Raw genomic sequence first — 14,055 nt, forward strand, 5'->3', positions numbered from 1 at the left:
TCCATGGTGTGCAAGTTTAATATCATTTTTGACAGCTTAACCAGTAATGGTACACTCTTCATGTGTATCCCACAGTTTACATTCTTTCTGAAAACATTGTGTCATATACTGAAAGTTATTTAAGAATCTATCACAAAAAACACACTGTGTCAAGAAACAACAGAGTACTTTCACAGCTCCAAAGTGAAGTATTATGGTTCATGCCCTAAGAATCATGAATGACACACAAAACAAGAACCCAACAAAAGATCTTTAAAAAAAAAAACAATCGACTCAAAGAAATATGTTTTTGGTATGTCGATATAGGTAACAGATCTCTGAAAAGACCCAGGAAACAATATCCGAATGAATGACAAATAATACTCATTAAGAACGATGACAAAGCACCATTCATTACAATATAAATATTCTACCGTGTGGGATGCATTACAAACATCGTCGGGCAGCTTCCAGACAGTGTCCCTGCAGAAGAGTGAGAGGAGAACGAAGCTAATATGAGCAAGACCAGGACCGTCACCAATCTCCTGGAACAGAGTAGCCAAAAAAGACAAACCAAGCTGCCTGCTGGAGGGGACGGGGAACGGAGGAGTGTGGTCAAGTGTAAGAGGGCGAGACCTCAGACCCAGGGCCTCAATATGTATGCTCAGCAACGAATATTGTCAGTCGGATTACTGAGCTGCCCCGAAAGTTGATGACGTTGTTGATAGTAACCATTTCCAGGTCCAGAATAATCTCCTTTGGGCCTTTTACAGGGCGTGACAGCACCAACGTAGCACTGGCATCGCTGGTTTGCTGCAAGACAAAAATAAAAATGAACATACAGGAAGACATACAATCTAAGACGCATCGGCCGTAAGCAGAGCGCGATATCCTAACATTTTCTACTAGAAATATTTGCATCAACCAATTTGAAGAAATGCCTCTTTCACCGGTTAATCTCGATGAATTGAATCATGTGGTTTTATACAATTTTATTTTCAGCGATTGTCAGTACTATTGATGCCACATTCTTCAAAAGACCCATAAACAATGACTGTTAAAGATTTTTAATTATTGACTTATTTCGCCACCTGGTGGTCGTTCGGTGTACTTACCCTCATATGGAACTCTCGGCCTTCATTGCCCGACTTGATTTGGAAGATGTAGAAGGCGCCCGGGTAGCGTGTGGTGGCCTGCATCTGAAAGACATCTGCAGGCACGCTACGGCCAGGGGATAGATCCATGTGCCGGTACAGGACGGTGAAGGGGTTGTCTTGGCATGCAAGGTTCTCAGCCAAACACATGCATTGACTGTGAAGAGACGGGAAAAGTGGGTCCCATCAGACCAGGAACTGAGCCCATAACAAGCCATGTGATGGCAAAAATACTCTTACTCACTTGTCACCAAATTCAATGTAAGGTGCATCACATTGTAAAGGGTCCAGGCATTTATAGCTCCCCTGGAAATTGAAACACACTTGTTCTGTTGTACAGGTGTTGTTACCAGTTTCACATTCATTGATATCTTCAAAATCAAACACATAACAGTTAAAGTCAGTTTAAACATCACCATCCAACATCATTATCATCATCATCATCACAGACACCATCAAAAATGATACAATACAACAACAAATTAGGATGTACAGAAGAACACAAAAAATGATAGAAACAGGCACATTTTTCTTAGCATAATTGATATCTGGCACTATAGTTTAGACATAGACTAGTTTAGGTTTTCTGCGGTAGTTTTTATTATTAAGATATTTGTACATTACAATCAATCCTTGGGTAAATAATTCCTGAAAGAAAGAATAGATAGATAGATAGATAGATAGATAGATAGATAGATAGATAGATAGATAGATAGATAGATAGATAGATAGATAGAATCTTAATGTTACACTATTTCCCTCGACGTATATGCATAATAGTTCCAATACATTCATCCAGCCACATACCTTCACAACTTCGTCCATCATCATATACCAAATACCCAGGAGGACAGACGCAAGAGTACGACCCAGGATTGTTCACACAAGAGTGTTGACACAAAAACTCAGCAAATCCACACTCATCCATATCTACCCATAAAAAGACAAACAAAAAAAGACAATGAACTATAAAATAAACATTCATTTCGTTATACAGTACATAGGAATTACAAATAAACTCCACTCGACGTTCTCCTAAAAACATATTGTATTATTCCAGTTTATAGTTTTTTTTTCTACGTAAAAAGATGCTGCAATGAGGTTTTACATGAAAGTTCCCAATAAATGTCAGAAAATATATAAAATTTAGTCTTATGCATCGATAGGCCTGTCGGAGTGCAACAGTGCCATGAACCTGCAGTTCAAGCAGTTCAACACATTTTCTTTTTATCAGATACAAATCAAACAGATAATTCATCTCAACAACAGCCTTCTACGCTGAACTGAAAGTCTTTTTTGCAGTCATCCTGACTTTATGTGCTCGGCCTGTTCCCGCCTCACCATTACAAGTCGTCCCATCAGATGCCAGCTCAAAACCCTCCCCACAGTTGCACATGAAAGAGCCATAGGTGTTGAAACATCCGTGAGCACAGGGTGCTTCCTCGCACTCGTCCACATCTGTTAGGGGCAGTTACATCCCAGTTACATCCCAGTTACATCCCAGTTACATCATCATTACAGTAAGCAAACACAGGAGTCTGATGAAGTCATTCTTAAACTATTTTGGCATTACAGCCCGGCTGAGATTTTTTATTTTTTTTAATCATAAGAACGGAATAATCCGATGACATCAGCTTGTTCTTACACAATATGCATTGTTGCATCGTTACACAAATCTGTGCGGGATGCCTACCTTGGCAGGTCCTGCCGTCTGGGTTAAGGACGAAGCCAATGTTGCATGAACAGGAATACGATCCTGGCATGTTAGCGCACAACTGCTGGCAGTATCCATAGCGACACTCGTCAATATCTGACAGTAAAACGCAGAATTAAATGGGGGTAAGGAGAGAAAAGGGTAGGGGAGCTATGAAAAAGAAACCATTTTAATGACGTTTAATACATTTTAAAACAAGATGACATACATAACAAATATGGCACATAGACAAAAAACATATTTATTATTACGTCCCATATGTGAATTTATTTCCGCAATTTGAAAGTAAATAACAAAAATGTATTGCACATAAAATATAATACTACAGCTGAATCACAATGGATTTTTTTTTATTACTCATTGCTGACAGAGTTGGGTAATTCATGTCCAGAGAGTAAACATCCAGACCAAGATTTTGTTTTAACCAACCAGTTGAGCATAAAGAGTCACAGTCACAGAGGACTCAACTGGTTGGTTGAAACAAAATCCCGGTCTGGATTTTTACTCTCTGGACCTGAATTACCCAACTCTGATTGCTGACTCTACCTTTTCACCCACTGCCCTTACCCTGACACTGTCCACCGATAAGCCAGTACCCCTCAGTACAGGAGCATGTATATCCTCCGGCAGTGTTGATGCACACCTGTGTTGGGTTGCACTGGTGGGAATTCACTTCACATTCATCAATGTCTAAAAAAGAGAGAGATTATGCATTAAGAGTGAAAGGAAAACACAATTTGCGTTAGGTAACCTGGCAGGGTTATTAAATGTGTGGAATTCATTCTTTAATGCTCTCTCAAAGGTTACAGAAACATAACATTAAACACATTTCAGTATTGGTTCACAGCAATATGTTCTACAGCAAACATTTCTTACAATGATTGAACACCAGCAATTTGTAAGGGGTGTAGCCCACACATTGCTACAGAGTCATTATTTCCATTTGTGGATTTCAACGATGAAATTCCAGGCATAATCAAGGTTCCCTAACAATGAAGTCACCCAAGAAAAAGATACGGAAAGTAAAATTAACGTAATTGCCACATTTAAACAAGCGGTTCTAATACGTGATAATGTGTGATCGAGACCAATCTCTCAGTCTGAATGGTTGGCCCACTTGTCTGGAGACTAAGCCTCAGTTGGGCCCTTTTCCAACAGCAACATTGCACAACACCTGTTTTCAGTTAAACCCTTCCACCACTGGAAGGAGAACATCTGTGCTTCATGTGTACTGTGACCCAGAGTCAAATTCTATGGATTCTGTTCTGGGAGCCATTTAGTGTATTTCCATATATAGGCACTTACTAACACTCAGAGGAGACTGTTATAAGGACGCAAATGTACTGATACTAGAATGACGGTCGCTGAGAACTTACATTAATGTCGCAGTGACTCAACGACTGAATCGTTCTTTCAGAAGAGGCAGATGCAAGCTAAGCCAGCAAATTAGGTTTGTATCAGTGTCAGTCTCAGGGGACATTAATGCAGCAGACAAATACAAATAGCTTAGCTTTATTATACAGGGGAATGTTGTATAACATAGAGAATTGTAATATATATTCTTTCATTAAATGAACTTACACACTAAAAAATCATGGCTACATTGTTGATATTTCTAAACTTAAATTTCATGTCTTTCTGTTTTTACTGTGAGTTTCAATGTGCATTATTACCCATTTTATTAACCTCATTTGCATAGAATACTTTGATTTTCCAGGCATTTGGTTAGTTTGTAAATGATAATGCGGGAAATGTAGAACTGTTTAAGCGAGGTAAATTAATTCAGTTCTTCTTTTTGTCTTCTAAGTACTGGCACTAGTCTGGAGAATAAGAATTTCATTGTACTACATACACATGACAATAAAACTCGAATTATGCTGAGAAGCTGAACAAGTACACTGAGAAAATTGCAAAAAGACTGTGATTAACGCTATGTATGACAGCATATGAAATCAATCTTTCTCCATAATCTGCACACCAAGTAATGCATTCTCATAAGTGGATTATGTCATGGTTTGGAATACTGTATCTACAGTAAATGCTGTTCTCTGCTACATGATTATTTCCATTCCCAACTTAATGCCAACATCTGAGCTCAATATCAAATGAGGATTTATTATATTATACCAAAATTTGAGACACCGGTCCAAAGAAAGAAGTGTCAAGCATCAGAAAATAGAAGAAAAAATGCATTAGTTTGTAAATCCATTAATCTTCTATAATTGCCTGTCTGTTATGTCGTAATGAACCTGAAACCTATCCCAAAAAGTACAGGGGACATCCTGCGTGGGCTGCCAGTGCGTCCCAGGGCACACACTCACCCAGTAAGGACAATTTAGGGCCACCAATTCACCCAATCAAATGCAAGAGACAACAGGAGTAGGTAAAGCAAGCCCATGCAAACGTAATAAGAACATTTACCGTAAAAATACAATTAAACATAGAGAGGTAAAGCTACGCTAAGTTACTGGGCCATCTTGCTGCTAATGATAGCATTTTATTAAGAACATATGCACCATTATATTATTACGAGTGAATTTTAAGTTGATTGTTACAACAACTCATACGTGAAGATGTGGTATGATTATTTTTAAAGGCTTTTGGATCCTAAAAACTGGGTTTTTACAGTTGATCACTCTGCAAACCATGGCATTCCGATCAATTAATTATTAGCTCACCGTAAGATCTTCTAGACAGTGGATTCTTTTGCATTCTCCATGCTTTGTTGGAATGATCAAACTGTATGCGAATTTCCACATCTGTTCAGAAGTAAGTCACTTAAAAAAGTCATGTATGGAATAGAATATATCTTTATTCTCATTGTAGATACGACGAAATTTGAAATCCATTCTTTAACTTGTTTCTGTCCAAAAAAATATCCACCTGTTGACTTGTCAGCCAAGTATGTTCTAATACATAATGAGGTAATATATAATTACTGAAGGTAAGGTACTTAAGGAGGACACGGACCCCCAGTGTTTTATGGGGCACCGTTTCTCAACTGGTGGGTCATGGGACTATTTCCATTGCGTCGCGGAGCATGTGGTTAAAACAAATTGATTATCATTTTCTAATGTCAGTCTTTTTTTAAAACAGTAATTTAACACATTGTGCTACTGTCATTGCTTTATTCATGTTTACTATTACAGCAATTTTTTTTAAAATTTGGTTTAAAATTTAGCTTGTGATTGAACTCCCAAGGAAAAGCCTGGGTTGTGAGGCGAAACCAACTGAGAGGCGTGTTGTAGGGAACCACCCCCCCACCACATGTACAAACTACACTTTGTGATGTGCAGCAGTACAAAAGCACCCCCCTCTTCGCTTGATATATCAACATTTTATATCCACGTGCCCCACAACCTTTAACAAAAAAGGGGGGGGGGGGGGTCAGTCACAGGGTTAGAGGTCTGAATCTCTGCTCTGCATTTTGTGTGTGGGGTTCGCACGTTCTCCCTGTGTCATATAGCTTTCCTCTGGATACTTTAATGTCTGGCCACAGACCCCAGATATGCAGTTTCCCAAGGTGTTTCTGCATGTGCTCTGCAGTGACATATTACAGCCCTGTGCCCTGTGATTCCTACAATAAGCTCTTGTAACCCTGAGCAGGATCAGTGATTAGAAGATGGACAGAAAACCCAGCAGGCTAAGCCTCTATGCCTGTGACTGGAACAGTGGTTCTCAAAGTCGGTCCTCGGGCCCCACTGCCCTGCTTGTTTTCCAGCTATCCCAGCCCCACACAGAAGTCCCAGCTGTCTTTCAGCTTCTGATTGACTGAACACACCTGATCCAGGTCATCAGCATTGTGTGGGGCAGAGAGAGCTGGGAAACAAGCAGGGCAGTGGGTCCTTCGCCCCCTGGTCTGAGTAGAATAGTCACCTCTGTGGGCCCTTGAGCGAGACCCTTATCCCCCCACCACCACGGGCACCACTGCAGGTGGCTGCCCTTCGCTGCCAAGCTGGCTCTCACCTACATGGGCATCCTGGAGAGCAAGATGGCACAGGCAAAGAGAGAATTTCCCTACAGGGATCAATGAAGTGTCATTATTATTACTATTCAGCTGCTCTCCTGGTTGTTTCAATACCTACAGCCTATTTAACTGCTGCTGCTATAATGTAGGAAATAGTGCCATTTCTGTATACTCCAAAACACAGTCCAAGCACATGTGGTTGGGTGAAACGGTGAGACATGCGTGCATGAGTGTGTGCCCTGCCATTGACTGCTATCTCTGCATCGCAGTCTGTCCTTTCTGAGGCCCTGCACTGGATAAAAGGCTTAGGTGAAGGACCAAATAATATTCTTAACTCTTAGGCCTATTCGCGTAAAGGTTCTATGTGAATGTCTGCTTTTCGGGAATACAGTAAGTGGCATTTTTTTTCCAATACACCTTTGAAATGGATGCTAGAGAATGAATTTCTTTTGTAAATTGAGGGATGGGAGCAAAGTACTTCATACAAAATTACAACGGCATCAACTGCTGGTAGACTACAAGTTCTTTTTAAGAACAGCGGCATTAGGCGTCAGAATCCATTTCAGTATGGTAGGTCTATTAAATTTCCTTCGTCTAAGGACGCAATGAATGCTATGAGCAAGTAGCTAAAATGAGGCCTACAGTCAAGCATTTCTCACCCCCTTCATTTATAAATTTTATGCTGTGATCTAAAATACATTGGCCCTGTGGATGTGTGGAAACAAACTACAACGCCGACCTTCCATTTGTTAACTCTGATATTGCAGGACATATGGAATACTGAAAATATGGACTAATAGCCCTAAATAATAGGCTACAACCAAAGCCATGGCCCGTAGCATGATGCAATTTCAATCCTGTGCTTTTGCTTAGTGCCACCATTAGAACACCAATAGAACTATGTAAATGTAAATTACTTTATTCAAGTGTTAATTCATATTTTCATCTAGTCTATTCTGAGTCACTTTCACAGGTCTCCACAAAATGGAAGTTATGTTTAACTTAAAGGGCATTTAAATTTTTTTTTTTTTTAAACGGCTTGACAGCCTTAAACTACTTGATTGAAAGACATAAGAGAGTAAAAACAAACGATGTAAAATCGTATCTACACCTGATAAGCTGTTTCTATTAAAATGGGTTACTAGAAAGTCTTATTTACTTTAATACAAATAAAATGTCTTCTCAACATGAGTTTATAATGAGGTTTTTTTGTTTGACGTTAATTATTATAATAATTAGAATAATGGAGTAACTCACCAACGCACGTGCCGTCCTCCCCAAGTGTATATCCCAAGATACAAGGGGCAGATCGGCCTACGATGGGGTAACTGGGAGGGGCAGCAGGTACTGGCGCTTGAGGGTAGGTGTCGGAGTAGCCTTCAGGTGATTGTGCAGGTGATTCGGGGTACGACAAGTCAGAAAGGGGAGTCCTGGCGTACGGCTGATTAAACATCCCGCGGGGCAAACACAGGTAACCTCCATTCTGATTAATGCAGCGCATTTCTCCGCGACAGGGGTTCAGTGGCGTCCGGCATTCATCCACGTCTAAAAGAGCGTACAGAAGAAATGACAAGAACCCCCGAACAACTCCATACAAATTGATAAATATCGTAGTGACTTACCTATACATTGCCTGATACGACGGTCGTAGATAAACCCCTCCGTACAAGTCTGGAAAGATTAATGCAGACATGCTGTCTAAAACATTGCAGACTTATACCCGTTAAATAAAAATTAAATAATAACCAGAATAAATGTCTAGACATGGGCCTAAATAAATAAATGCTACAAAAACTTGTTGCGTATTGAAAGCTACTTAAGTTCATCTTAAGACTTTTTACTAAAAGTTAAGAACTATGAGAATTCGTCCAGCTAGAGAACTGCTGCTTCAAGATCGAGGGTTTAAAATTTCTCAGTGTCAGGGGACTGTATTAACTCCAGCCACACATCTGGATAACAGAGCGACAAACTCCCTCTAAATACTGCGAAGCGCTCGGCTTACCTGCGTATTTCCGGAGCGCATACTTAATAAAGTCAAGGTTAGAACTGCCAACATTCTGCAAAATAAATTACACAGATATACGGAAATATCATCAACTTTCAGAGTATTGCGCAATTTAACTTTGCAAATCAATACAGAATTCCATGGCTAAAAACAAAAGAATTAAAACGTCCAGTCTAAATAACATTTGTGTAGTGTATCTGCACTTCAGTTCTTAAACGATCAACAGAAACATCCTCAGGTAAAATACAAAAAAATGCATGCTTTATTTCATTATATTTATTGTTCCGTTTTCAGCATAAAAGTTAGCAGAAAACCCACCTCGCAAACATAGGGGACCGCACGTCGCAGGCTTCAAACAGCATGTTTTACGGCTCCTGGGTGATCTCCTTTGAAAGAGACCCGCAGCCGACCCGTAAATTCCTTTCAGTTGGAAACTCGCAGGCTTCCTTCTACTGTACGCAGCCCAAATAGAGCCCTGCGCAATCTGCCTCCCTCAGTCTCCAGTCTATGCGCCTTCTTGCGAAAAGCAGCACCTGGTTTTGGTTAGCTGGTGCCTCGTCGATCCCAAGCAGTATAGGTTTGAGCAGTTTTGCAAAGAATGCCTTTTCAAAATGAACGGTTTTTTCTCGACATTTCTCTGCTGTACGGACTATTTAGCAATGCAAATGGATGGGGCCCCGGAGCACTTGACAACAGCTGGTTTAAATCCTAGAGAGACGGCCCCCTTAAAAGAAAATCCTCCGAGTTGCCACGACCATTTACAAAATAAACGAGAATCTGGAGAAATAATGCTGACATACAATACTGTAATCTTCAGAGTTGCCAGTTCTATTATGGATTTAAAGGAACGGTAACAAAATACTAGTATTTGACTCGTAATTGTGAAACTTATATAAACGATACGTAGGCCTATTATTAAAGTTAAAGATGTCATTTCGTTATAATGCAGCTTCCATTTAGGCATAGGCCTACGTAATATTTACAATAAACGCGGGACTGCGTTTACGTTTAATAGGGGTATCATCTTAAAGCCATTCAGCCCAATAAATTATGAAAATAGTACATTTCGAGAGAATGGCTTTCATATATATAGTTGGAGACCTCTTTCCTATTTTATCAGTCCCAGGAGGCGCAGAGTGAGAGCAGGTGCTGGATTTGAAACAGTCAACAAAAGTAGCCCGTTCATTGAACGACCACACCACCATATTCTTATGAAAAATAGTATGCATTTCAGGAACGTGGCGTTTCACACCACTGCAGTGACATACTTTTCTAATTAAAAATGTTGTATATTGTTAAATATAAGTGTACAAGTCATCAAAATGTTAAAAAGAAAAAATACATCTGTCAGTTGACAGAGATATATTGCTTTTGGCAATATATGTTAAAGGGAATATATATTTTTAGAATGATACATTTCAAAAACGTAAAACTTCAAAGTCAAATAAAACCAAGTTTAAAAGGCACGGAAGTATTTTAAGAAGGAATACTACGTAGTAAAGTAAACTGCCCTGCTATCAACCTGGTAACCCTACAACCAGCTTAGTTTACAAACTTTGGAAACCAAATCTAAAAATACAACCAAGAGGCAACACTGGAAAAAAAAATCTAGAGGAGAATAACTATAATTTATACTGCTTACTTTCTGGTCAACGTAATTCTGTAATAACATAGATGTGAAAGACGAGAAGACGAAGCTATCTTTTTACCATATACAAGTAGCATCACCGCATCGTTAATATTACATTGCATCTAACCGTCTAGCAACGTTTCCACAAGTTTGTTAAAACATTTATTTTAAATTACTGTGTAATATATCCATGCTATAAAATAATATTTACATGAGACATCAGAAAAATTTTAACCCGCACGCTGTTTGTCGATAATTGGAGTGGCAGGGCAGCTAATTCTGTTTTACGAAAAACATTTCTATGCAATTTGCTCTATCTTTCGTAAAAAAAAAAATCCCTTTCTAACGTTAACCGTATGCAGAGATATGCGGTATACTGATTCACCAAGCTTCCGCAGTTCTATTTAGTCCTGAAGTGTATGTATAGCGAAAGTTACTATCATATATTAAATTTCCATGTCGGCATTACCGATGAACAATAGTGATGGAGCGTCGTTACCACGGGGAGAAACTATATATAGCCATCAGACGAGCGTAGGCCTCTGCAGTTCTTACAATTTGAAGACTAAACGTAAAGCATGATCCTTCCTGATTTCCTTTAATTTCCATCCCCTTTAACTTGCCAAAAATGAATGCGACTTCCGAATAATCGAGTATAAATGTACTGACGGCGAAATACTGTAACTGCAACCAAGCAAACAGTTTAGTGGTAAATGTCAGATATTTTTTTCCAGTGTACGTTATTTTAAATAGAAATAACACATTCATATATATTCATAATCAATTCTTGAAATACGAAGGAATCCGTAAATCAGTCAATCCTGATAGAGCTCTTATTTTGTGCAACTCATATTTTGTGCAAAACAGAATTGGTTTTTACAGACTTCATTCTGCCACACATGGCAAAATACACGTACGCAAAGCAATCCAGGGATGAGAAAAATGTGAAATGTTTTCGCAAAAAACAATAAATATGAAATAAGACCTAATTGTAAATGACTTGGGGTCAGGGATGGATTACGGACCGGGCCAGCGGGGCCGCTGCCTAGGGGCCCTTGGGGTGCAGGGGGCCCGTGGGGCCCCTAGCCCAAAACAATTTGCAAAACAAACGCTTATCAACAATGTATTTTCGTTTGTCTATTTTAGAGGGCTTACATTCTTTGATCCTCTGCCTACAAGGGCCCCTGACCCTATAGGAAGGGAGTTTAGCTGCCAAGGGCCCTTGAATTGTGGTGGTGGGGGGGGGGGGCCTCGCAAACGTTTTGCCCAGGGGCCCACACAACCCATAATCCGTCCCTGCTTGGGGTAAACAGTAATGCACTGTTTAAAACGAGGTCACATGGACAAAACAGAAATGCATCCCCAGACTGCAACTGAAATTGAAATGCTACAAAAACACAGGAAAAAAAATATTACATGTATGCAAAAGCAATCAAATATTTTATTCACATGTCAAAAGACATAGAAATTATATGGGTCACGCATTTTCCCAAATGGGGCGATTGTTTGCTTCATTATACAACCGAATTCTCAGTCCAGTTATAAGTTACTCAGTAATCAAGAATAAGCATTCCATTAACAAAATTACAAGTGTCATAAGCATATAAAACAATATTTTTAACACCACTGCACATACAATTTTCAAAATTTTGAAGGGGGAGAAAATAATTTGGGCTTTCTTGCATTTACAGTATCAGATTCACTTCGTACTTTTAGCTAATATCGTTTCAATAAAACCATCCAAAATGTACATATTAGTAGCATACAAGTACACTGTCAGTATTTTCTCTTTAACAAGTCCAATCCTTTCTCGACTGCGAAACAAAGTTTCCTCAAATTACGCTTTGCAAATGTCTTTTGGGGCGGGGGGGGGAATTCAAAAGTATACTGTTACAACTCTTGATGATTCTGAAGACTTAATTCAGATTGTTTCACACTTCCATTGTAGATGCATTTCAGTTCTGTCATTTCAATTTTGCATGGCTGTGTGGTTGCAGAAAAATACCCTGCAATACCTTGAGTTAGACATAAACCTTAGAGACAGACTTTTGGATCGGACAGACTCCAAAGGATCACATATATACCCAAGGGGGAAGCTGTATGCACCCTGCTAAAATGTAGAAAACTATATTCTATTCTTACATTTTTATATGTTAAGCAGATGCAAGTACCTACAAGTGCAAAGTGCTTTTTAGTGAGATCTACCATTAGATGACACTCGAATACTTGAAACTAGAAAATCCCACCTCTTTCCTGCAAGAAGACCAAGAATGTTGGGCTAAGTCTCATTACAATACGTCTTGTACAATGGCATGAATCTCATGATATTTTACAGTTGGTCATCATGATTTCCAGTTGGATACTTGATGGTCTTTGCTCCAAGGACCTTCACAGCCGTATCTGGCCAGAGTTTAGTGTTCAGCTCTTCTGGAAAAAAGTGCATTAAGTCACAACTGGGTTCATTCACTGTTTAAGCAGGTCCTTGAGGACAGACCCGGCACTGGCTTCAGCCGATACTGGGACAGGCGTGAATGTGGGCAGGGCATCTGAGATGGGCTTCATTAGCAGGTGACCCCCTCCCCCTAAGGCAGGAGCACCCGGCTTCAGCAGTGGCACAGCTGCTGAGCGGGGGGCAAGGAACGAATTTCCCTCTCCTGCACGTTTGCTGGATCCAGAACCACCTAAGCAATTAAAGGCAATGGGTTAGATAATAATTGATACTTTTATCATTTGATCATAAGATCAAATTAAATGCCACAGTTTTAATATATGCAGTAATACTACCACATAAATGTAACAGTGCTAATGCAACATAAAGGATAGTATTCTGCTAATGCAGTTGTTTTCTGAGGGCAATAAGGCCTCACAAAATGTATACATGATTCTTCATATAAAAAAAAGCTACACTTGTTTAATGTTAATAGTTTAATGTTAACAGCAGTATGCTATGATGTGTTTGAAATGTTAAAATCGATGCATGAAATTACAATGTAGATGCTTACTATTTGCAGAAAGTGCTGTACTGGCATTGCTAACAGTAGGGGACACATTCAGTGGTGTGATGTCATAGACTGGCAATTTGGGAGCTGGGAGCGCAGGGCTGGATTCCACTTCCAGGAACTTCAGAAACATCTCAGAGAAAGACTACAATGACAAAAAAAGGTAATTAAATTAAAGCAAGTAAGAAATAATCACAGGAAATGCTCACATTTTCAGGGTTTATGGTGTATATTTTACTTAAACGTTCTGGACAGCATATGAACAGCTACCGCAGACAAGGCTGTATTATGACTTCGTTCGGCTCTGGTTTTTAGTAAAGTCAAAATGGGAAACTCTGGAGCTACGAATATTGAATGAATCTTGATATTCTGTTTTGAAAACAATATACTGTTTGTATTAGTGTCTTCTGCAAAATTTCTATTCCGAGAAATAATTAGCATTTTTGGCCACTGTAAAGAGTTCTACTGTTCTAGTTACAGAATCCCAGATTTCACCAAAAGTCGGATCAAATGGCGAGCACTGCATAGCTGTTTTGAACAATGACCCTGTGCCTTGCAACCCTCGTTACACAGCGGACATGAAAAAGCACCATATTAACTAACAATT

General features: G+C 39.4%; 2 protein-coding genes and 1 long non-coding RNA gene across 3 annotated transcripts in view; 1 reads left to right on the forward strand and 2 right to left on the reverse strand.

The window, feature by feature from the left end:
* fbln5 (fibulin 5) lies at positions 1 to 9,627 on the reverse strand. The gene is made up of 11 exons (XM_048974260.1): positions 9,138 to 9,627; positions 8,817 to 8,871; positions 8,437 to 8,485; positions 8,072 to 8,359; positions 3,415 to 3,537; positions 2,827 to 2,943; positions 2,475 to 2,591; positions 1,941 to 2,063; positions 1,378 to 1,504; positions 1,095 to 1,290; positions 1 to 792 (listed from the first exon to the last, which is right to left on the reverse strand). Exons 1-11 carry the CDS (start codon positions 9,179 to 9,181, stop codon positions 631 to 633), a joined length of 1,401 nt encoding a protein of 466 aa, XP_048830217.1. The 5' UTR covers positions 9,182 to 9,627; the 3' UTR covers positions 1 to 630.
* Positions 8,845 to 14,055, forward strand: part of LOC125707262 (uncharacterized) — a 6,891-nt gene continuing 1,680 nt past the window's right edge. The window contains exons 1-3 of the long non-coding RNA XR_007382251.1: positions 8,845 to 9,057; positions 12,928 to 13,017; positions 13,461 to 13,611. This is a non-coding gene — a long non-coding RNA (uncharacterized LOC125707262). The remainder of the gene's footprint in view (positions 9,058 to 12,927; positions 13,018 to 13,460; positions 13,612 to 14,055) is intronic.
* trip11 (thyroid hormone receptor interactor 11) overlaps positions 11,862 to 14,055 on the reverse strand; it is a 24,866-nt gene continuing 22,672 nt past the window's right edge. Inside the window, exons 20-21 of the mRNA XM_048974258.1 lie at positions 13,452 to 13,593; positions 11,862 to 13,130 (exon numbers count right to left, since the gene is read on the reverse strand). Of these exons, the coding sequence (XP_048830215.1) occupies positions 12,913 to 13,130; positions 13,452 to 13,593 (360 nt within the window). The 3' untranslated portion in view covers positions 11,862 to 12,912. The remainder of the gene's footprint in view (positions 13,131 to 13,451; positions 13,594 to 14,055) is intronic.

This window comes from Brienomyrus brachyistius, chromosome 14 (assembly GCF_023856365.1).
Source record: "Brienomyrus brachyistius isolate T26 chromosome 14, BBRACH_0.4, whole genome shotgun sequence".
Taxonomy (NCBI): domain Eukaryota; kingdom Metazoa; phylum Chordata; class Actinopteri; order Osteoglossiformes; family Mormyridae; genus Brienomyrus; species Brienomyrus brachyistius.

Bases quoted from the DNA above. Each gene is read 5' to 3' on its own strand.
- fbln5 (XM_048974260.1), bottom strand. From the start codon at position 9,181: ATGCTGTTTGAAGCCTGCGACGTGCGGTCCCCTATGTTTGCGAG. The intron at 8,486-8,816 runs GTAAGCCGAGCG...TAATCTTTCCAG, and splicing joins TGCGCTCCGGAAATACGCAG to ACTTGTACGGAGGGGTTTAT. The intron at 2,592-2,826 runs GTAGGCATCCCG...TGCCCCTAACAG, and splicing joins AGACGGCAGGACCTGCCAAG to ATGTGGACGAGTGCGAGGAA.